The sequence below is a fragment of the Procambarus clarkii genome, chromosome 48 (genome assembly GCF_040958095.1).
Source record: "Procambarus clarkii isolate CNS0578487 chromosome 48, FALCON_Pclarkii_2.0, whole genome shotgun sequence".
NCBI classification, from domain to species: domain Eukaryota; kingdom Metazoa; phylum Arthropoda; class Malacostraca; order Decapoda; family Cambaridae; genus Procambarus; species Procambarus clarkii.
The window spans coordinates 10,244,257-10,268,459 of record NC_091197.1 but is presented as its reverse complement, the minus strand read 5'-3'; the positions used below and the strand labels follow the sequence as shown (position 1 = coordinate 10,268,459).

The 24,203-nt window shown below is 46.3% G+C and overlaps 1 protein-coding gene across 1 annotated transcript in view; it reads right to left on the bottom strand.

Moving 5' to 3' along the window:
* Positions 1-24,203, bottom strand: part of LOC123764756 (agrin) — a 251,287-nt gene that overhangs the window by 5,009 nt on the left and 222,075 nt on the right. Inside the window, exons 10-30 of the mRNA XM_069302593.1 lie at positions 23,884-24,001; positions 22,120-22,262; positions 20,247-20,322; positions 18,596-18,856; positions 16,881-17,048; positions 16,341-16,466; positions 13,747-13,884; positions 13,067-13,210; positions 12,352-12,467; positions 11,820-11,949; positions 11,127-11,440; positions 10,437-10,573; positions 9,616-9,723; positions 9,170-9,371; positions 8,409-8,562; positions 6,507-6,614; positions 4,488-4,734; positions 3,046-3,210; positions 822-1,072; positions 586-667; positions 85-207 (exon numbers count right to left, since the gene is read on the bottom strand). Coding sequence (XP_069158694.1) covers positions 85-207; positions 586-667; positions 822-1,072; positions 3,046-3,210; positions 4,488-4,734; positions 6,507-6,614; positions 8,409-8,562; positions 9,170-9,371; positions 9,616-9,723; positions 10,437-10,573; positions 11,127-11,440; positions 11,820-11,949; positions 12,352-12,467; positions 13,067-13,210; positions 13,747-13,884; positions 16,341-16,466; positions 16,881-17,048; positions 18,596-18,856; positions 20,247-20,322; positions 22,120-22,262; positions 23,884-24,001 — 3,311 coding nt within the window. The remainder of the gene's footprint in view (positions 1-84; positions 208-585; positions 668-821; positions 1,073-3,045; positions 3,211-4,487; positions 4,735-6,506; positions 6,615-8,408; positions 8,563-9,169; positions 9,372-9,615; positions 9,724-10,436; positions 10,574-11,126; positions 11,441-11,819; positions 11,950-12,351; positions 12,468-13,066; positions 13,211-13,746; positions 13,885-16,340; positions 16,467-16,880; positions 17,049-18,595; positions 18,857-20,246; positions 20,323-22,119; positions 22,263-23,883; positions 24,002-24,203) is intronic.

Genomic DNA, 24,203 nt, shown 5'->3' with positions numbered 1-24,203 from the left:
CTCTTTCTCCTTCCTACTTCCTCTATCTCACTATCCTTCCCCTACCCTTCTTCTCTCCCTCTGTGGGTTACAAAGTGTACTGACCTGTCGTGAGCCAGGTCGTCGGAGTGGGTAACCTGGTCCAAGAGCTGTTGCTCGACCTCATCATACTGGAGGTAGTCATAGTCTGGGTGGCTCCAGGGCACATGAAGGCCACTCCGGTTTGACCTGCAACATACATTCCTGTATTATTATTTTGATCCTCTTCCGACTCTCACAATGTAACCTCAAGGTTATTTTGTAACGTTGTCACAATGTAACAAATAACGTCATTACGACGTTGTCACAATACAAGAAATAACTGTTCTTACGACGTTGTTTCAACGTAAAAAAAAATGACCCTGCTCCATGTTACCATTATCTTGTATCCATTTTACTGTGTATCACTCTGTAGTTTACGACAAGTATATTGCTCTTCAACGGAGAGGCACGAAGGCAGGTATGGAGTCAGCTGTGAAAGCATATATTGTAACAGATATAAAGACCTAGCTAGGCATGTCGATGAACAGGGCTAATGTTTGCAATATTATTTCTGAGACTACTCACTTGAGTGACAGCTGTCCTGGATAGAGAACCGCCGTGGACCCATCCAAGTGTATAGGCTGGTCAAGACTTACTCCAGCTAGGCCTACGAAACATTATATATATATATATATATGCACTTTCATACTGATATATATAGAAACAAAAATACATCAGAATATACTGACAAGGTGAAACAGCTTCTTGGCCTCATGTTACATACAGATTACAAGACGTAAACATACTCGGCGCGCACTAACTTTTATGACAGAGTCTCCCGACGAACATGACCGGACACCGGCAGGAGAAATTAGCCAGCAGGGGCACGCACAGCCCGCCGTTGCTGCAGGGGTTGGGGTGACACGGAGGCCCCATGTAGAGGGACACGCCCCTCTGCTCCGTTGCCGCCTCCGGCAGTCTGCTGTACGCCACGCCGTTGATAAGCAGTTTCTGCAGCGCTCCGTCCAACCCCACCAGGATGCCCGACTCCCGGTTCACCAGGTACCAGAGTCTGTTGTCCAGGAGATGGTACTATAGTGTTTAAGTAGCTACCAGGTATGATAAAGCAGGTACCAGGCATGATACAGCAGGTACCAGGCATGATACAGCAGGTACCAGGCATGATAAAGCAGGTACCAGGTATGATAAAGCAGGTACTAGGTATGGTAAAGAATGATAAAATATGGTACCAGGCATGGTACCATACATTACCAGGCATGATAAAGCAGGTACATACATTACCAGATAAATGGTACCAGGCATGATAAAGCAGGTACCAAAAATACGTGGCAGGCATGATAAAGCAGGTACCAAAAATACGTGGCAGGCATGATAAAGCAGGTACCAGACATGATAAAGCAGGTACCAGGCATGATAAAGCAGGTACCAGGCATGATCAATCAGGTACCAGGTATCTGGGTAATATCTTAGTGCCACAGCCTGTAATCAGGTAACATGTGAGTGAGTACAGCGTGTTAACATCATGGCACTACAGTGCGTGTACTGTGATGACTGTAACACAGTCTTCACAGTCCGCAGCTGTGACTGTGACTACAACAGTCAGAACAATACTACAGGTTGGCTCAGCGTGGCACTCACTAGGCTAAGGTGCCAGCAGTGCCCAATATATACACAAAACAACAGGAGTTGATCATCTCATTATGCAAGATAATTGTGTATATCAATTCTATTTATATGACAAAATATTAAGGTTCGACCACCTCCAAAGTCTTTCACAAGAAATTATAGATATCTAAAAAAAATTATAGATATAGATATGTATTATCTATATAAAGGAGAATGTCTGTCAGTCCAAGGTTGAAGGCCAGAGGCCTGGGGCTAGCCTCACCCAAAGCCCAATTATCACATTGTAAGAAATGTCTGTATCTATGGATTTTCAGATTGCAGGATACAGATTGGATCTGTATCCTGCGATTTTCATGGTCAGGTGTGTGATAGAAGTTATGCCTTCCGCGGACGTTAATGTTGGAGGAGAGATGGGAGAAAGGTAGAGAGCGTGGGAGAGGGAGAGTGGGGGGGGGGGAGAATCGACGAAGTAAGAGTGGGAGAGATTTTGAGACAGGATGGAAAGGGGTAAAAGAAAGGGGAAGGAGATGGGTGAGAGGTGGAAGGGAGGAGAGGGGAAGTGAAGGACGTTTGTGGAAAAGAGGGACGATAGGAGAAGAGAGAGATGTGGGAGGGAAGAGAGGTACATATAGAGGAAGAGCGATAAGGGAGGGGGAAAGAGAGAGAGAGAGAGAAAGAGAGAGAGAGAGAGAGAGAGAGAGAGAGAGAGAGAGAGAGAGAGAGAGAGAGAGAGAGAGAGAGAGACACGAGGAGCAGGAGAAAAGGGACATAAGCCCCATCTAGTTCTCTATATAATTACGAATAACAATTATAGGACAACACAGAAGAGTACAGATATTTTTTCTGTCTTCCCCTCTCTCATCTCTATCTCTGGAGCTGTTCTGGGTGGAGGGCATTGAGGGTTATACACATGTATGGCTGAACCAGGAGAGGGCTAGCCACTCGACCAGTATGCCATCATGGCATGTATGATGGCTTCCCCCAGTCATCATACATGCCATGACGGGTATGTATTTGAGGTAATTAATGACAAATTGTGATATAATTTTTTTGAAAACTTTGCAAACATAATCGCTACTGTTTTATGTTATAAAAATATAAATCAAAGAACATAATCAAATTAATCCCCTCCAGTCCAAATATTATATTCTAAAGAATCGCCATGGGGGTTCCAAATGGCACTGTGTCAAATGACACTCGTTTCACTTAGGCCAACTCCGCTCCGACCATGATAGGCACAAACCCCACAGGAATCGGAGTATAAAGTTTTGTAAGGCTAACTGCAAACGTCTGGTCTCCAGCTTCGATCAGACATCCTCATATACATAAATGTAATTATTGTTACATGTAATATATGAAAATCAGCCCCCACCTGATGGTGTGGGTTGTAGCCCTCACCTGAAGCCCCCCAGGTAGAGGGGGGTGTTGAGGGTGAGTGTGTGGGGGTGGGCAGGAGCCGGACAGGTGACAGGTGGGGCCTGGTCTACCTGTAAGGAGGCGCGACCACCCTCCCACCAGGCCTTGACCCGGTGCCACGCCCCGACCTCCACCGTCTCAGACGACCTGTGGGGACAAGACTGCTGAGTTACCGCCTGGGGACAATGGCGACTCTCTTAGCCCGTCAGCTCACTTACCTGAGTTAGCCCTCAACCTGTTGTAAATTGGTTAGGCCACTGGGGGGCTACAGTGCCCCAAATGGGCATGCAACGGGGGTAGAGATTATGAGTCTCTGTCAAGGAGTTCCGTTTGCTTTGAGGGGGAGTTCTTCGTGGGTTGGGAGGGGGGAGGGGTCGTCATGCTCCTGTCATTTTCAGTATTGGTTGAGATCACGTTTCATCAGTTATGTTCCTCATGACCTTTTCTCCCCCCCCCCCCCACTTTTGTGGGTCGTTGAAAATAAATTTCTCGAGTAGAAGTGTGTGTATAGGAGAGATTGTGTGGTGTTGACCATCAGAGAGCGGTGTTCTAGTCATATATATTGAACTCTGATGTGTTCATCAAAGGTCACCCCGGCCGCTCAAGTAGTCTTGACACAACCTGACCCAACACTTGCTCTTAATGTATGCACAAAAATCCTTCACAGTGCTTTATATTTCTCGACAACAATACACATTGGTAAAGGAGAATGAAGTACATTGTAATGTACATTATGGAGAGTAGAACAAGCAGCAGGAAGGTTCATCATTCTCATTATAGCTACCAACACAAACAAATCATTACTACCCTTCCTTCGCGGTCCTCATTTCCAACACTAATATTATATAAAATATATACAATGTACACCTAATTAACATCAGACAAATATTTTTACATATGTTGTTCTCGTTTACCAACTCTGGTTTAACGAGGATAGCATAAATTATATAGGCAGATTCTGAGTTTCTTTGTACGCCAAGTAAGCATTATTTTTTTTAGCTCATCGGAGTGCGTGTGTCTGGGGTCGTCCTGGGACGCGAGTTCGATCCCATTTAATTACCTCAATATTTACTCCTCCTTTCATTACTGTAACGCCACGACTTGCCTTCGTTACAAAAAAAAAAATGGCTATTCTGTCACGTGACTTATCACTGAAAATGATATCTTAACAACGATGGGGAAAGTGATATCTCTCTCTCTCTCTCTCTCTCTCTCTCTCTCTCTCTCTCTCTCTCTCTCTCTCTCTCTCTCTCTCACTCACTCACTCTCGGGGGTGGGTAAAGGAATGGTGCGCCCAACCACTTGGACGGTCGGGGGATTGAACGCCGATCTGCATGAAGCGAGACCGTCGCTCAACCGTCCAATCCAAGTGGTTGGACATGACAACACCACAACAACCACTAACAACAGCCACAAACACTCACGTTAGATTAATGACACCAGGGCCGACATCGAGGCGGAACTGGAGGTAACCACTAGCAAGATTGAGACTGACGAAGTCGCCGCGGTGGGCCGGACCCTCCGCCTGGTAGAGCAGCATCCCGTGCGGGGAGCGACTCAGGAACCACACCTCCAGGGACACCTCTTGCAGCCGCTCCTCCAGGCGCGGCAGCACCAGGTAGCCTCGGCCCTCCAGGTCCGCTATTGGCCAGGTCTCCTCTCTCCCCAGCTCTGGTGGTGATGGTGAGAGACCTGCTGGTGAGTTATGGTGCTGTGTGTGGTGATGGTGGTGGTGTTGCACATCTTTGTGACGCGTTTACAAACAATATTGGTAGCGCACAAGTTCACTACGGGCTCACCATAGCCCGTGCTACTTGGAACTTTTATGTTCCAAGTAACTGAATCTATAGCAACAACAACAATAACGGTAGAGCACATAATGGCAGCTCACATAATGGCAGCCCACATAATGGCAGCCCACATAATGGCAGCCCACATAATGGCAGCTCACTTAATGGCAGCCCACATAATGGCAGCCCACATAATGGCAGCTCACATAATGGCAGCCCACATAATGGCAGCTCACATAATGGCAGCCCACATAATGGCAGCCCACATAATGGCAGCCCACATAATGGCAGCCCACATAATGGCAGCTCACATAATGGCAGCGATCAAGGGTTGCCAAAATCTGTATTGCTAAAAGTAGCGACCTTAAGGAATAAAAGTCGCGAATTTTTAATAAGAGTAGCCAAATGTTTTTGTAGTGAATGATACACTTTTTAGAGTATCTTAACAGTTGTCCGAAAAATTGCAAATAGCGACATACATAGCTGGCTTTTTGATTGGGCTACAAATAGCCAAATCAAAAGTAGCCCTTGGAGGGGGGCAACTTGGACCAATCCCTGCGCCCTTGGATAAGTAGGCCAAGGATCGGGCTACTTATAGCCCAATCTGGTGAGCTGTTGTTGTTGTTGTTTAAAATTCATAACCTGGAAGAAGTTCCAAGTAGCACGGGCTATGGTGAGCCCGAAGTCTCTGGCGAGCGTGGCTTAGATAGGATGGAGGAGGGTGAGGATGACAAGTAGTACTGGAGGCCAGGGGCCAGCTTCACGAAGCAGTTACGGAATCACTTACGAACCTGTACATCTTTTCTCAATCTTTGGCGGCTTTGTTTACAATTATTAAACAGTTAAATGAAACAGTTATTAAACAGTTAACAGAGCTCCAAAGCACCAGGAGGCTGTTTATAACAATAACAACAGTTGATTGGGAAGTTTTCATGCTTGTAAACTGTTTATAAAATGTAACCAAAGCCGTCAAAGATCGAGGACAGATGTACACGTTCGTAAGTACTTGAGTAACTGCTTCGTGAAACTGACCCCTAGAGTCCGTATTGCCCAGCTCCTGGGCAATACGGTTCACGGGCAACACTCAGGACACGGTACGTATCATGCACGTGTTGCTTGCACGTGTTCCAAGCATGATGACTGACAGAGACGGTAAGGTAGATGAGAGCAGATTATTGATAGAAAACTGCTGTTACGTCTAACAGACCTAACTGAAGATCTAACAGTTACGTCTAACAGACCTAACCGAAGGTGTCTGTAGCCATTGTAATGGCTACAGACACCTGCAGACTTAAGATACACATATATGTCTTATGTGTAAATATGAAGAAACGGATCTTACCAGCGGTGTCCTGTAGAGGTCATATTAACCCCTATCATGTCCCTGATTGGCGTAAATGAAGAAACGGATCTTACCAGCGGTGTCCTGTAGAGGTCATATTAACCCCTATCATGTCCCTGATTGGCGTAAATCAGGAAATTATATATAAATGTTTTTTGCTAACTCGCAAATTATGAAGACTAGAAGCTCTTGAGAGACCTGAAAGATACTCCACTTCTCCACTTCTGACACTCCACTGTGCCTCTACACGAGTAGAGGCACACAGTGGAGGCTGGCACTCTCTGGCAGGTGGTGCCAGGGTTAAGACTCACCTGAGACACAGTGGAGGGTGGTGGAGGCTGGCACTCTCTGGCAGGCAGTGCCGGGAGGACACTGGAGACGTCGACAGCCCTCACTGACCTCCACCTCACAGCGGCTGCCTGGAGAAAGCCAAACACAAACACTTTAAAAACACCTGTTGAACAGACGACAAACAATATTAATGTTCACAAAAGAATACCAATAGGACAGGAGGAAATGTATCAAATTTGAGGCGTGGGAAGGAGCGTGGGAAGGCAGAGGGGGCATGGAATAGGAGCGTGGAAGGGGGGTCTCGTGAGGGGACGCCCAAGTTCCCTGTTTGTCTTGCAATGTTGCCGGAACGAAATTGGATTTTGAAGAGAGAACATTTTGGTGATGGTTGCGTGGGACAGAGGAATATGGACAGAGACACACTCCACCCTCTACAGCTCTCACGATTTTGCTTCTCGATATATTTCAGCGTCTCGATAACTGTTTTTATAACGTGTGTGTGTGTGTGTATGTGTGTGTATGTTCCTCTCCACAAGAACAAAAATCTTATTCGTTTGACTATTGTATGAATTTCAACCAAAAAAAATCATATTCTTTTGACTTTTTTAGTGCATTTCAACCAAAAAAATCATATTCTTTTGACTTTTTTGGTGCATTTCAACCAAAAAAGTCTTATTCTTTTGACTTTTTTAGTGCATTTCAACCAAAAAAATCATATTCTTTTGACTTTTTTGGTGCATTTCAACCAAAAAGTCTTATTCTTTGAGTTTTTAGTGCATTTCAACCGAAAAAAGTCTTATTCTTTTGAGTTTTTGGTGCATTTCAACCGAAAAAAGTCTTATTCTTTTGAGTTTTTGGTGCATTTCAACCAAAAAAAGTCTTATTCTTTTGAGTTTTTGGAGCATTTCAACCAAAAAAGTCTTATTCTTTTGAGTTTTTGGTGCATTTCAACCAAAAAAAGTCTTATTCTTTTGAGTTTTTGGTGCATTTCAACCAAAAAAAGTCTTATTCTTTTGAGTTTTTGGTGCATTTCAACCAAAAAAAATCATATTATTTTGATGTTCGGGGAATTTATATTATTAAGTTGATGGATCTTGCACCATTGCACGATCATCGAGTAAGATGATCACCAGATAAAGATGTAATAGAGTTTAGTGAACTGGGTTATTGTTAATATATTTGCTTTGAACCCATTAGACAATTCAACTTATAACTTAACATAATTGCAGTTTTCCGAGGCCAGTGATCACAGACGTGCGGTGTGATTCAGTGATCACAACGAGGCAGTGATCACAACGAGGCAGTGATTACAACGAGGCAGTGATCACAACGAGGCAGTGATCACAAAGAGGCAGTGATCACAACGAGGCAGTGATCACAACGAGGCAGTGATCACAACGAGGCAGTGATCACAAAGAGGCAGTGATCACAACGAGGCAGTGATCACAACGAGGCAGTGATCACAACGAGGCAGTGATCACAACGAGGCAGTGATCACAACGAGGCAGTGATCACAACGAGGCAATGATCTCAGGCAGTTATCAGTTTCTTCTCACCACACTTAAGTACTTTTCGGTATAGACTTGAGACAAAACAAATTTGCCTCTCGGCTTTGTGTGAGAGGTGTGGAGGTTTTATAAAGGCACAAGAACCTTTATAAAGGCACAAAAACCTTTATAAAGGCACAAGAACCTTTATAAAGGCACAAGAACTTTTATAAAGACACAAGAAGCTAATCCCAGACATTCATAACACTTTCAGAGTTAAGTAAGGATTTTGACCTTCGAATGCAGATGAAATATGTTTTTCCCCGAGCTATGGCTCGGTTTAATGCGTCTATACTATGCATAAACACGACGTGTATATAAAACTCTCCAACCTCCTCTTAATGCACCCACGAAGCACGAATTGCGTGTACGTACCTGTGTACGCCGTCGGGCAGTCACATACGAAGCTCTGGCTGTGTGGGCGTGGGCGGCAGGTGCCCCCATTGATGCAGGGGTGGGCGGCGCAGGGCGATGGGCGGCAGTCACTCACATTGTGGGCGTGTCCGACGCTTCCCGACCGTCCCCAGACCTGCAGAGCCACAGACAAGGTCACCTGGGGTCAATGGTCAGGTCACCTGGGGTCAATGGTCACCCTGACAAAGGGTATCAAAAGGTCACTGGACACCACGATCACCAGGGGGTTAATGTCTCCTGGGGGTCAATGGATCACAAGCCATGCTATCAGGGGTCACAGGACCTCAAACAATGTCATGCAGAGGTCATTGACCACCAGACAAGGTCATACAGAGGTAACTGTCCCCCAGACAAGGTCAAACAGAGGTTACTGACCACCAGACGAGGTCATCGGTGACCGTTCACTAGCAGGTTAGACCATATGTGCGTATCGTGAACAACACACACACATGGTAATCTGGGACCCCCCCCCAACTCCCCCCCTCCCCCCCCCTCCCCCCCCGGGTCTACATAACAGACCAAGTCGTCTGTTGAACATATATATGTATGCCATGTATATGAATATGCCAGCCAGCCAGTATATATGGCCAGCGGACATGTATATCCACCAGCAGCCATGTTTATCCACCAGCAGCCATATATATCCACCAGCAGCCATGTATATCCACCAATATGATCACAGATCACTAGTGAGACCAGTAACACCAGCAGCCACGACTCACCAAGTCAAGTCCTCGTTGGCCGACTTTGAGGGAGTGTATGCAGCCGGAGAAGCCCCTCCCCACGCCCAGGTTGGCGAGGACCCTGGGAGTGAGGGCGGGCACGCCGCCCACGTACAGCGGGGCGTGGATGTCCATGGCGCGGTGCACGCCCTCGGAACGGGCGGATATGGCCTCCCCCACGCCCACTTGCAGCAAGGCATCCCTAGAGGGCGACACCCAATGGGCGTTAAACAGAGAGAGAGAGAGAGAGAGAGAGAGAGAGAGAGAGAGAGAGAGAGAGAGAGAGAGAGAGAGAGAGAGAGAGAGAGAGAGAAAGAACAGAGAGCTAATTACAAATAATTATGCTCTAATATTTTAATAATATGTCATAATGGTACATTGTCACCAGGAAAACACCTCTCCCAGGTCTCTCCAACATTAGGCAGTAATGTTGCTCCATCACTCACCTGTTGTAAGTCCGGACGCTGACCAAAGTCTTGGTAAAGAGGTCAATGGGCTTTGGTGACCTGAGGCTGACCTGTCCGTTGCCCAGGTCGAGGCGGGCCTCCAGGTGTCTGTGAGGGCGTGTGAGGGAGGGAGATACAGGTCATCAGAGATAAGAAAACTCATATCTTATCAGATATGAATCATATCTGTTATTCGCTATCAACGAATCAACATGTCAGAATAATTAGTCTATGGTTGTTGAAGTCCTTACATAACCTACAGATAGGTTACATAATACAAAATTTTATTTATTACAAAATATATTTACCCAACGGAATGAATTGTGGTGTTATTAGGGAAATAATTGACCTGTAAGAGTGTACGAAACTGTATCAATAAAACTTCAGTTAGTGGAGGTTGGTATCAGTCAGTGGAGGTTAGTATCAGTCAGTGGAGGTTGGTATATCAGTCAGTGGAGGTTGGTATATCAGTCAGTGGAGGTTGGTATATCAGTCAGTGGAGGTTGGTATATCAGTCAGTGGAGTTTGGTATATCAGTCAGTGGAGGTTGGTATCAGTTAGCGGAGGTTGGTATCAGTCAGTGGAGGTTGGTATCAGTCAGTGGAGATTGGTATCCGTCAGTGGAGGTTGGTATCCGTCAGTGGAGGTTAGTATCAGTCAGTGGAGGTTAGTATCATTCAGTGGAAGCTGGTATCAGTTAGTGAAAATTGGATTGAGTAATTGAAGGAAAGTATGAATCAGTGCAAGTTGGTATCAGTCAGTGGAGGCAGATACGACGCCGTGCAGGTAGGTAGAGAGAGGGCAGATGTCAAGTGACGTACCCGTCGTTCAGAACGAGCGCCAAGAAGTCGCCGACGCCTCCAAGAGTCTCCTGGACGTACAGCAAGACGCCGTCGGCTTCGTGAGCGACAAACTCCACCTCCAGCTGCACCTTCGTCGGCACAGACCACGGCATCAGCTGCAGCAGGAGACACAGTCACTGGCCGCAGTTCGAAGGAAAAATCGCATTAGCGCTGTGGCGCACTGTGCCACACACAAGACGCCATATGATCGCAAAACGCAAACTACAAGATGGGACAATTGTGACTTAAAAATAAATTCCCCGTTCATTCCTTTCGCTAAGAAAAAGAAGACAAACATTCGCATAAACATCAGAACCTAAACATTAGTATAATATATATACAGGCGATGAGTCACAATAACGTGGCTGAAGTATGTTGACCAGACCACACACTAGAAGTTGAAGGGACGACGACGTTGTTTCGGTCCGTCCTGGACCATTCTCAAGTCGATTGACTTGAGAATGGTCCAGGACGGACAGAAACATCGTCGTCGTCCCTTCAACTTCTAGTGTGTGGTCTGTTCAACATAATATATATAATTACATTCTACGCCACACCTTTCGTGAATTACAAACACACATACGCATTTCCTTCGAGGGGAGCATGAGCTACGCCGCCCGGGGTGAGAGCAGTATGCACAAGCCACCGTACCTCTAACAAGTGCCACACCTGTATGTAGGAGGTGCCTGAGAAGGCTGGCACTCTGTAGGGAAGCTTGGTGGCCGCGGAGAGCGGGAAGATAGGGCCTTGCTCCTCCGAGTCCAGAGCCGTCTTCGGCGTCACCACGTGCGTCGGGGACTCGATGATCATGTTGGAGTGGGCGGAGTTCGGGGAATGGGCGCGGGTGAAGTGGGCGGCGTCAACGTGTCTCCTGGTGGCGAGGGCGTGGTGTTCTGTGAGGCCTCGCCCTGGCCACGCCCATTCCTCAGTGCCCCACCCATCCTCAGCTGTGGAGCGGCGGACCGGGGCGTCCGTCCACGACTCTGTTGTAACAGTGTAACATAACCACTGTCTCAATGTGCGAATAATAGGCAGCGAAGTGGGGTCAAATCGTACACAAGAGGGATCGTCGAAGCTCATTTTCTGATTGTCAACACCCTATATATCGTCAGGTTAGGCTAGATTTGGGTGTGTTAGGCTCGGGTGAGTTCTGTTAGATCAGTTTAGGTTAGGTTAGCTTGGGTTAGGTTAGCTTGCGTTAGGTAGCGTAGGATTTAGTTTCCGTAGTCGAACCGTCTTGTGTACGATATGAATCAAGTTCTGGCAGCATCAGTGATTGTAACAAACTCTGACGCCGCATACACAATCGCAAGATATTCACACACACACACACTCAGCTAAGTCACAGCGGACGCAGCTCACCTGTGCACAACCCGAAGGCGACCACGACGATATCCGCCTGCTTGACGCACGACTGGTACTTGAGCTCGCACTCGGAGGCGTACGTCGTCCTGTCCGACCCACACACCGCCAGCAACCCGCCAACACCACTCTGACGCCAGAAGGAGAGCGGGAGACGGGGGAGAAAGATTGTCAGATCTCAAACATAATCACTCGTTTTTACTATATTAGTCCAGTAGGGGGTATTATCATCATTCTACCCGCTTACCTTGCGTTGGGTAGCATCATTGTACCCGCTTGCCTTGCGTTGGGTAGCATCATTGTACCCGCTTACCTTGCGTTGGGTAGCATCATTATACCCGCTTACCTTGCGTTGGGTAGCATCATTGTACCCACCTTCCTATTTTGGTAGTATGTTTCTATGAGGAAAGCATTGTTATACAGGTAGGCATTATTAGAAAATAGGAGGGATATATTATGTTATAGGGAGGCCAGTATACGGCTGCCGGACCGCAGGTGGTTGAATACCGAGAAAACACGGGGTCATATATACCGGAAGACAGTGGTGGGTACAGGCGCAGGACGCTAAGCCTCCCTTCTCGTGGCACCGACCTCCGAAGTGGCACTGGAGTAGGTCGCAGGTGGTGGGCTGTGGCACCAGCAGGTCCTCTGGTGGCAGAGACAACAAGTGCCAGTGTCACCGTCCACGAAGACAACTCACATGTATAGTACGTCAGGTATTTGTTGTATTATCCGGAGCGTGACTTAAAAATAGGCCAAAACGCCGCTTTCAAGTAACGCAACCTGATACTCACACACACACACCACCGTGACGCACCCCACACACACTCCACCGTGACGCACCCCACACACACTCCACCGTGATATACTCATATAGTATACTCATTTAAGAATAAGAAAACTACCAACTAGCTGCTACCCAATGGAAACTTGCCATCCTCTTGGCTGCCAATTGAGCACAGGAGAATTAGGTGATCCACGCCCTGAGTCATATATAAACTGTTCACCACAGTTCCGGGGATGTAACATATCCTTCACCTAGGGTCGTGGGTCACCTAATTCACCTGTGCTCAAGTATCAGCCAGAGGAGAATGGCAAGTTTCCATTGGATAGCAGTTAGTTGCCTTGAGATCCTTTCTTTCAAGGCTACTCCCCACTCCACTCCCACAGCACCACCCCCCACAGCACCACCCACAACACCACCCCCCACAGCACCCCTACAGCACCCCCCACAGCACCACACTCACCATAGACGCACCCTTCAGGACGGAGGACCTGTCCTCGCGGGCAGAGAGTGCAGCGATGGCCAGTCACTCCAGCCTTGCACTCACACTCTCCAGTCATCTGTTCGCAGTCCAAACGCAGCGACCCGTATACTGAGCACCCGCACGCTGCAGGGGAAGAACACAGGGTGATGAACGCTGCAGGGGGGAGAACACATGCTGAATGATGAACGCTGCAAAGGAAGAACGAAAAAGTAAATCAACTAATGCAATAGTTTACACGTAAACACCCTTGTAAAAACCTGGATACATAATGCAAAAGTTTTGACTGACAACGTGCTCGATTAATTAATAAGTGATAAAGGGTTAAATCAATAGATGAATAAAACGTAATAATTAAAACAGTCATAAAACTGAAAGAAGCGGTCATGAAACCGAACGAAGCTGTCATAAACTGAAAGAAGCAGTCATAACCGAAAGAAGCGGTCAAGAAACTGAACGAAGCGGTCATGAAACCGAACGAAGCTGTCATAAACTAAAAGAAGCAGTCATAACACTGAATGAGGCTGTCGTATACGACAACGAAACGGTCTCATACGACAACGACGCGGTCTCATACAACAACGACGCGGTCTCATACGACAACGACGCGGTCTCATACGACAACGAAGAGCACGCAGTAACTAGCGGACAACAATACTCACGGGTGCATCCGATGGCTCCTTCAGAGACCCTCTGAAGGCCGAAGTATCCGGAGAGACAGCGGTCACAATTCTTGCCGCCCACGCCTGGCCGACACTCACACACGCCCGTCACCGCGTCGCACGCCTCCCGCACTGACCCTGTGGACATAACACAAGAACAAAAGAATTACGGAAACTGCAAAGGTTCTAAAGGATACGGTAACACGCTTACGGGGACATCAACACGCTAAAGATAACAAGAACATCAGTGTGCGTAAGGTAGTGTGTTCGCCAAGCGACTATATTGTCAGTGTTTCTCTAGTCAGAAGTGTAATGAGAGCGGCCGACCGCCGCTTCTCATTTTGCCAGTCCGTAAAGGAACGCAGCTGTGGGCTAATCAGAGAGACGATACAGAAGACAAATTGCTCTGCTGCGCTCTTGCCCCTACAGTGCTTTTAGTCACTTGGTTTTGTAGGATTTAAGGCGTTTTCCAGGTGACTTTGCAAGTGTCTCGGTCATACATTTGATATTGATGGCATTTTTCTTGCTGCGTCTGCGTTTGGGTGAGGCAGAATACGTCTCCTGCGACGACTGTGTGAGGCACGAGACGACTCCCGCGACGACTGGATGAGACAGGAGACGACTCCTGCGACGACTGTGTGAGGCACGAGACGACTCCTGCGACGACTGGATGAGACAGAAGACGACTCCCGCGACGACTGGATGAGACAGGAGACGACTCCTGCGACGACTGTGTGAGGCACGAGACGACTCCCGCGACGACTGGATGAGACAGAAGACGACTCTATCTCCAGCAACAACTAAGTATCTGCGGCTAGAGGGAATACTTAAGTCTGATGCAGTTAAAGTCTACTTTTGGTGGGAATAATGTATTAAAAGTCCCGGAGCCTAAAAGTTAACTATGCAAAGACTTTTTTTGGTTTTGGTTTACCAACAAAATTCCCAACTTTCGAAAGTCACATTTTTTGTGAGGAAAGTCGAACCAATTAACAGAGACACTGGAAGCTTTTGCTGTTCTTGTGACTTATTTGTTTGTTTGTTTTTGTATAAGATAACGAAATTTAATGAAATCACTTCGTGAAAGTCCTCATCTGATTTGCAACCCGATTTTGTTTGCTTTACTGAATTTTTTTGATATCAAGAAATATGAATAATTAACTATTAGTTGATGCAAATTTCCCGCATAATTACTGCATAATCCTTCAATATTATATGGGTAACTCTGGATAGCTTTTACATAATTCCTTAATATTTCCTGTACGATCTCTGGATAATTAGTAGATAATTCACACGGAGATGGCTATGAGTTCCATCATAAATTATGTATTGCTCATGTGTACAAATCGTTTAGTTCGCGTATGATACTTGTTCAATTCCTGTTTAGATTCGTGAGAACTATTGTAAACCAGACACGAACCGTCCTCTAATATCTTGTGGCATACGTTCCTAATACCAATTTTACGGCCAAATGAAGTGAACTATAAATAAACATCTTTACAAGCATGATTGCCCATGAACAGCCTCGTTTGAATGTCGTTGTTAAAGATTCGCTACTTGGAACAAGCAGTTCCAAGTAGCACGGGCTATGGTGATCCCGTAGGTACTTAATCGTTTGAAGGAAACTCAAGTCTTTCATTAATCTTAAGAGTTCAAGGCAAAAAACGTCAGTGAATTTGTCGCCGAAGATCGAATTGTTAAGGTAAGACAACTGCGAGGAGAAAACACTAAACTAGTATGACTTTACGGTACAACATTTGGAGGGGACACGAGGAGAGGAACGAGGTTGCCCAACCACTTCGACCACCGGAGGTTCAGCGCCGAGCCTCGTACCGACAAGACCGTCGCTATACAAGCCTCTATATACCGGCCAGTGCAAACAGGCCGTAAAATAAAATAAATCTGGGCATCAGTAGACAGGTCTTCACAGTCGTCCAATCTGCGCCAACATAAAGCCGAGCACTAAAACACCGTTCACAGTAAATTAATGGTTTAATTTTCACCCAAATCGACAGAATCGTTCAGGAGTCCGAGCGATAACACACTCACACGTTAACACAGAATGACCAAAAATCCCCTTGATGCGCATTTCGCAAATACTCCAACATTTCCATTCCAATCACAAAATATGTTTAATTACACATTACATTCAGTATAAAAACTATGTTCGTATCTTTTTAACGCTAAAATATGATTCGACAATACCATTTCGGCTCTCAGGTCCGCCGGCATGATATCAATACTTGTTTAACACTCAATGGCTCAGTGATTAGCACGCTCGCCGCGCGACTCTAAAAGAAAAGACCTAGGTTCGGATCCCTCGTAGGTTTAGAACGTCGAGATACCAGGTTGTAAATGATTAGCGGATCGTGATTCGCGGAAAATAAGGATTTAACTTCAAATAATCTGTGGCAGGGGGAAGAGTTCACAGCCTGTATAGTAAACTGTGGCAGGAAGAATTCACACGCTCATAAGACCGAATCTACAGTAGTCTTCCTCACACAGACCGACTCTCCCTGTCTGTGACTCACAAAATTCGCTTACCACATCTGTTACAATGATAAGAATCAGTGCATCTTTTTCTCTGTGACGCTCACCTAGTCTGTGACAGCGACAGGACTCGGGGCAGCCCTCCCTCTCAGCTCCCGTGGCAATGTTGAGACCGTCCTCACAGCAACCCCAGTCGGTCTGGTGGCAGTCCCGTGGCACTGGGGCCTCGATCACTGCCAGAGAGGAGAAGATAGTGGAGAGTTAGTGACAGGCAGAAATCCAAAGAGGTCAGTGGGGGAGAGAGAGAGAGAGAGAAAGATGCAACCAAACGTGAGAGAAATGAGGTCAAAAGTGAGAAATGCAACCTGGGGTAAAGACATGCAACTAAGAGATGAGAGACATGCAACCAGCGATGAAAAAGATTAACAGATATTTCCTAGTGATAGAGAAATGTAAATATTGGGAGACAGAATACAGGTGAGAAATCTAAAACTGGAAATGAGAAAGGCAGATCCAGAGATGTGAGAAAGATAGATCCAGGGATGTGATAAAGATGGAAAGTGATATTCTCCAAACGACTTTTGACACAACTCGCAAACGACTGTGTGGATATAGATCAGGATAACATGGCAAGAAAGTTGAATTACCTGCGATCCTGATGGAGTAATCCCGGCAGCACTTGGCAAAGTCGTGTTGCCTGTGGCAGTAGGTGCCTGGGGGGCAGATAGTGCCGCCCTCCCCACAGTATAGGTCCTCTCCTGTCGACGGGTTGATCAGTGGAGAGGTGCCATTACATGCTCGGAGTCGCTGGGCGGCTGAGTCAGAGAGAGAGTGAGAGAGTGTGAGAGTGTGAGAGTGTGAGAGTGTGAGAGTGTGAGAGTGTGAGAGTGTGAGTGTGTGTGTGTGTGTGTGTGTGTGTGTGTGTGTGTGTGTGTGTGTGTGTGTGTGCAAGACAACCATCAGTGTTATGCTGTTGACTCACGCAAATTACTCACGCAAAGTATAGTGAATTACATTTTCTCGAGTCTAATATTGCTTACATATGTTAGTAATGGTGGCTTTCGCATTACAGCTATCACGATGGTTTCTTAAAACTGGAAAAGATAAATCATATCTGTGCCTGACTTTTATATCTTAATAGAAGATAAGAAATTCTACGTTATATTCGGATTTAATTTATATCCGTTGATTATGTCAGTGAAATCTATGCATAAGAATAGTATTTGTTTTGTTGTTTTATCAATGGTGATCATAGTCGATTCTGATGCACAGACGCGGCATAGAACCAGTCCTTCGATCACGAATGATCGATCCTAATAGTTCCTCCGTAGACCTGAGGTATTTGCATAAGATGAATTCCTTTCTTGTTAAATCATTGCAAAAGCAAGAATATTATTACAAGTGACCTTAAGCAAAGAGTGACGTGAGTCATCAGTGAGAATGACATGAATCATCACTGAACCAGTGAGGGTGACCTGAGTCATCACTGATCCAGTGAGAGTGACCTGAGTCATCACTGAACCAGTGAGAGTGACCTGAGTCATCACTGAACCAGTGAGAGGTGACCTGAGTCATCACTGAACCAGTGAGAGTGACCTGAGTCATCACTGATCCAGTGAGGGTGACCTGAGTCATCACTGAACCAGTGAGAGTGACCTGAGTCATCACTGAACCAGTGAGAGTGACCTGAGTCATCACTGAACCAGTGAGAGTGACCTGAGTCATCACTGAACCAGTGAGGGTGACCTGAGTCATCACTGAACCAGTGAGAGTGACCTGAGTCATCACTGAACCAGTGAGGGTGACCTGAGTCATCACTGAACCAGTGAGAGTGACCTGAGTCATCACTGAACCAGTGAGAATGACCTGAGTCATCACTGAACCAGTGAGGGTGACCTGAGTCATCACTGAACCAGTGAGGGTGACCTGAGTCATCACTGAACCAGTGAGAATGACCTGAGTCATCACTGAACCAGTGAGGGTGACCTGAGTCATCACTGAACCAGTGAGAGTGACCTGAGTCATCACTGAACCAGTGAGAGTGACCTGAGTCATCACTGAACCAGTGAGAGTGACCTGAGTCATCACTGAACCAGTGAGAGTGACCTGAGTCATCACTGAACCAGTGAGAGTGACCTGAGTCATCACTGAACCAGTGAGAATGACCTGACTCATCACTGATCCAGTGAGAATGACCTGACTCATCACTGATCCAGTGACAATGACCTGACTCATCACTGAACCAGTGAGAGTGAAATGACCCAACACTAAACCAGTGAAAGTAACGTGAGTCAAACCACTATACACCTCATCATCCACCTCATCCACTGCCCCTGTGGCTGCACCACCCTGCGACACTAACCAGCGCACTCGTGGATGGGGCGTACGGACAGCTCCACCTGAATATTACAGGCGTGGAGGCGCATCAGGCAATCCGACTCGTAGAACTCCTTGTCACTACCGCAGACGGGCTCGTAGCGCGGGGGAGGGGAGCAGTAGAAGTCGCATACACACCTGGCTCTCCCCTCACCGTCTGCCTGGCACTCAGCCCCCGCGAGGCACGTGTGTGAGTGGCACGGGTCCTCAGGGCTCGTAGGTGGTAGAGGAGTCGGATAGATCACGTCTGAAGTGGCAATAATGTCGCGCATCAGATAACATAAGAATATATCACACTGCAAATGGGTGTTTGGCCCTTTGGAGGCAATTCCAAATATATATATATATATATATATATATATATATATATATATATATATATATATATATATATATATATATAGTGTGTGTGTGTGTGTGTGTGTGTGTGTGTGTGTGTGTGTGTGTGTGTTCAACTACATCCAATCAGATTTTATCACTCCACGTTAAAGATTGTATCGACGCAAGCTGAAGATCGTTTGAGGCTGTTTTGTGTATTTTAGAACAATCAATTGATCGCAATTACTGTCATTAGATCACAAAAGACACAAGCTGTACAGGATTGATACCCTTTGTGTCCTTTAGAAAATGACAACTAAAGTTGTTAACCTCTTGGATTACAATTATCTGACTCACACAACATTCGGTGAGTCAGTATTACCTTTTGAATAAAGTCAATATTAAGCGATGAGTCACAATAACGTGGCTAAAGTATGTTGAACAGACCACACACTAGAAGGTGAAGGGAGGACGACGTTTCGGTCCGTCCTGGACTTGAATCGACTTGAGAATGGTCCAGGACGGACCGAAACGTCGTCGTCCCTTCACCTTCTAGTGTGTGGTCTGGTCAACAAAGTCAATATTACTTTGATTAAAAACAAGCCGCTACTAAGTGTCTTCAGTGTTGAAACATGACACACTAGTAAGTGAACTCTGGGTGGTAACTTGCGTAGACTTTCACGTGGTAATTATGTGGTCACAATGTACTAATGCAGATGTACCTTATATCTTAATAAAAAAAAATACAATGTACATCACTAAATGCCCAGTTATTAGACCTTTCAGACCAGTTGGCATGAGGTACCTGGAGCTTTGCAATTACTTTATTCACTCTCGTATTCTTGAAGATATCCTCACAGTGTACCCAAAATTTGCCAGTGCAGGCTACTAAACACATGGTCCTGTATGACTAACCATCCTGCGAGATGGGGACTTTTATTACCACTGCTACCTTATTTAATCTTGTGTTGATGATATCCTCAAAATGCATCCGGAGTCTGCCAGTGCAGACTGCTTATCACATGCCTCTGTATGACTAACCATCCTGTGTGATGGGGATTTTTAGCATCACGTAGCTAGGTTTTTGACACACTGTACTCCCCTTCATATAGCCTAGGATAGTTGCACAAATGTAGGTGTACCTAATGTGTTAATAAAAAAAAATAACAAAGGTAGAAGGTTAGCCTATGACAACAGCATAACAAGCGAAGAACATCTTTCTGTAACAGTAACATAAAGGGAGAACACATACCTGTGACAACACTATAAGAAGGGAAGAACATCTATACCCTGTAACAACATAAAGTGAGAACACTTGCCTGTAACGATGCCCCCAATCTCATCACACTCCCCGAAGAACAAGTAGTTCACATCCTCGTTCTTTTCACAAGCGACCTGTCGCGGTGAGGAGACAGCAGGATTTAGTGTGACAAGGTACTCGCTTGTACAGTGTGTGTTGTGGTGCACGCTTGTACAGTGTGTGTTGTGGTGCACGCTTGTACAGTGTGTGTTGTGGTGCACGCTTGTACTGTGTGTGTTGTGGTGCACGCTTGTACAGTGTGTGTTGTGGTGCACGCTTGTACAGTGTGTGTTGTGGTGCACGCTTGTACAGTGTGTGTTGTGGTGCACGCTTGTACAGTGTGTGTTGTGGTGCACGCTTGTACAGTGTGTGTTGTGGTGCACGCTTGTACAGTGTGTGTTGTGGTGCACGCTTGTACTGTGTGTGTTGTGGTGCACGCTTGTACAGTGTGTGTTGTGGTGCACGCTTGTACAGTGTGTGTTGTGGTGCACGCTTGTACAGTGTGTGTTGTGGTGCACGCTTGTACTGTGTGTGTTGTGGTGCACGCTTGTACAGTGTGTGTTGTGGTGCACGCTTGTACAGTGTGTGTTGTGGTGCACGCTTGTACAGTGTGTGTTGTGGTGCACGCTTGTACAGTGTGTGTTGTGGTGCACGCTTGTACAGTGTGTGTTGTGGTGCACGCTTGTACAGTGTGTGTTGTGGTGCACGCTTGTACTGTGTGTGTTGTGGTGCACGCTTGTACTGTGTGTGTTGTGGTGCACGCTTGTACAGTGTGTGCTGTGGTGCACGCTTGTACTGTGTGTGTTGTGGTGCACGCTTGTACAGTGTGTGTTGTGGTGCACGCTTGTACTGTGTGTGTTGTGGTGCACGCTTGTACAGTGTGTGTTGTGGTGCACGCTTGTACAGTGTGTGTTGTGGTGCACGCTTGTACAGTGTGTGTTGTGGTGCACGCTTGTACAGTGTGTGTTGTGGTGCACGCTTGTACAGTGTGTGTTGTGGTGCACGCTTGTACTGTGTGTGTTGTGGTGCACGCTTGTACAGTGTGTGTTGTGGTGCACGCTTGTACAGTGTGTGTTGTGGTGCACGCTTGTACAGTGTGTGTTGTGGTGCACGCTTGTACAGTGTGTGCTGTGGTGCACGCTTGTACAGTGTGTGCTGTGGTGCACGCTTGTACTGTGTGTGTTGTGGTGCACGCTTGTACTGTGTGTGTTGTGGTGCACGCTTGTACTGTGTGTGTTGTGGTGCACGCTTGTACAGTGTGTGTTGTGGTGCACGCTTGTACAGTGTGTGCTGTGGTGCACGCTTGTACTGTGTGTGTTGTGGTGCACGCTTGTACTGTGTGTGTTGTGGTGCACGCTTGTACAGTGTGTTGTGGTGCACGCTTGTACTGTGTGTTGTGGTGCACGCTTGTACTGTGTGGTGTGATACATCGTGGCTTGTACAGAGTGATGAGGAATACAGTGACTTGTACGGTGTGACGTGGGACACAGTGGGCTTTATAGTGTGAGGTTGTACACAATGGTCTTTTGCAGTTTGGTGAAGCACACAGTAAAGTAACCGTGTGGTGGTACATATGGTGACTTGTACAGTGAGATGCACAGTAAGTTTGAGTAGTGTGACTTTTAATATTCACTTCACCTACAAGGCTCGTAATATCCTTGACACATTCTTAGTAATAACACCATTTTGGATCATAACTCTTTAATGGTTACACTAACAACTCACCTCCATATATGACACACATATTACACACCTCCATATCTGACACACACACACACACACACACATACACACACATTACCCACCTCCACATCTGACACCCACACATTACACACTACAACAGCAGCATTCATCTTACCAACACACATCTGACACCAACCTGGCACACTCACCTTGCGCATGACACACTCGTTGCTGTAGGTGAAGCGATCTGAACCGCAGACGGGCTCCCGCTTGTCAGGGCAGTCGGTGGGACAGATGCAACGACCTCCCTCACACCTTGCACCGTACTTGCAATGCACGTCAAGACACAGGTCTGCAATGCATCCCACCCCCCGCCAGGAGGTCAAACGTGACGATCATCTGTAGCTTATATTGTGGATACAAGTCAGTCATTTCGCACATTAGTAGACCGTTCGTCAATGGACTTTTGAACCTACCCAATGCAATTCAACCTAATACAATGTAACGTAACGAAATATAACATAATTTAATGTAACCAAAGATATACTGAATGTATGAAACGCGTGAGTGGGTCTATGACTGTGAAGACACAGTTCGTTTTCTCATTGCGAAAATTTTATGTATAGTTCAGTTAAATTATGACATACTAGGTTAAGTTAGATCGAGTTAGGTTGAATTAGGTTAGGCTCGTCTAGGTTAAGTTAGATTTGATGAGGTTAGATTACTTTGTTAATACAAGACAAACAAAAAAACTCATTGACGAGCCATTTTATGTCTGAATTGACGTATATGACGTCATGAAAGGGGAAAGGGAAATGGGAAAGCCTAAGGGGAAAGCTAAAGAGGAAGTATAAGGGACGAGGTGACGTTAATCCTGTTAAATTACGTTCCAACTGGCGCCTCTCCACAGGACTTGTAATTGGTGTTATATAAAAGATAATTTTCTAGCGTTTAGTAGCGCTCACACGAGGCTTTTTTTTGGCGGGAACATTCGTGTTAAGGAAGCTATTGAGGTCGAGGTTTTTGCCTGACTGTTGCTTTTGTGTACTAGGTACAAGCGTAGCTTTTTTGTAGGATATTTCTGCGCGAGCCCTAAACCTCTGGTTAGCCCGAAGATGAGTGAAGAGTCTTCCACTTGGATATTGAGTTCATATTCTGACGAGTGGATACATGTGCACTCTGCCTGTAATGAGTGCACATCGAAACTGTTGATCAGTGTTTGCACATCTGGAACATGAGTGCACATCACCCCGGATGCTTGGTGCTTGTGCAATCATTTGCCTGTTAAGTGAGTGCGCCTCTTGTGAGTCGTTGAGTACATGCAATCAGCCGTTGAATATGTTAACAGTCACTATAACTCTTTAATCCCCAACTCATAAGGCGTACGTCACAAGCTATTACCAAACGATCCCATAAATTTGTTATTAAAATCCGATATAAATGTGGAAGTAAAACACGTGAGCATCGGAACCTTTCGTACATTAAGAGGCTCAGCTTTCGTACCCACATGAGTATAAAAACACGTTTATAACGAACACAAATAAAGGCCAATATAAGAAAAGGATAAAATAGGTAAAAGTTGACGTTGAGTCACAATGACGTGGCTGAAGATATGGTGACCAAACAACAGACCAGAAAATGAAGAAACGATGACGTTTCGGTCTATCCTGGACCCTACCAACCTTGAGGTGCTTCCGGGGCTTAGTGTCCCCGCGGCCCGGTCGTCGACCAGGCCTCCTGGTTGCTGGACTGATCAACCAGGCTGTTAGACGCGGCTGCTCGCAGCCTGACGTGGGTCAAGTCTCACGACTCGATAATGATCCAGGACGGACCGAAACGTCATCGATTCTCCATTTATTGATGTGTGATTTGGTCATAGGGGAGAAGTTGTCATTTTTAACTTCTGAAGTCTAACTTCAGACTTGATGGTGTTGTTTACCATCAAGTCTCGAGGACGGAGGAGGAACACTTACCGCAGTTTCCCTTGTGAGCGACGCTGAGGTGCCTCTGGCTGCTGCAGGCAGCGACCTGAAGGTGGCACTCTGAGGCGTAAGTCTGACCATCACTGCCACACACCTCCCCGCCCAGTGCCTGCAGAAGGCACCACTACCTCAGAACTGCTGGCATATATATATCTTCCTGATCGTAAGTGCTCTCGGGCGCCGGGATTCACCAAGCTCTTACCTGCCCACGTAAGTGATCTGTGGCCTCTTATCTCCATCACGGTGGCTTAGTCCGTATTTACTATTCAATTTACGGCTTTGGAAAGCCCTATGGAGTCACATATATCGAA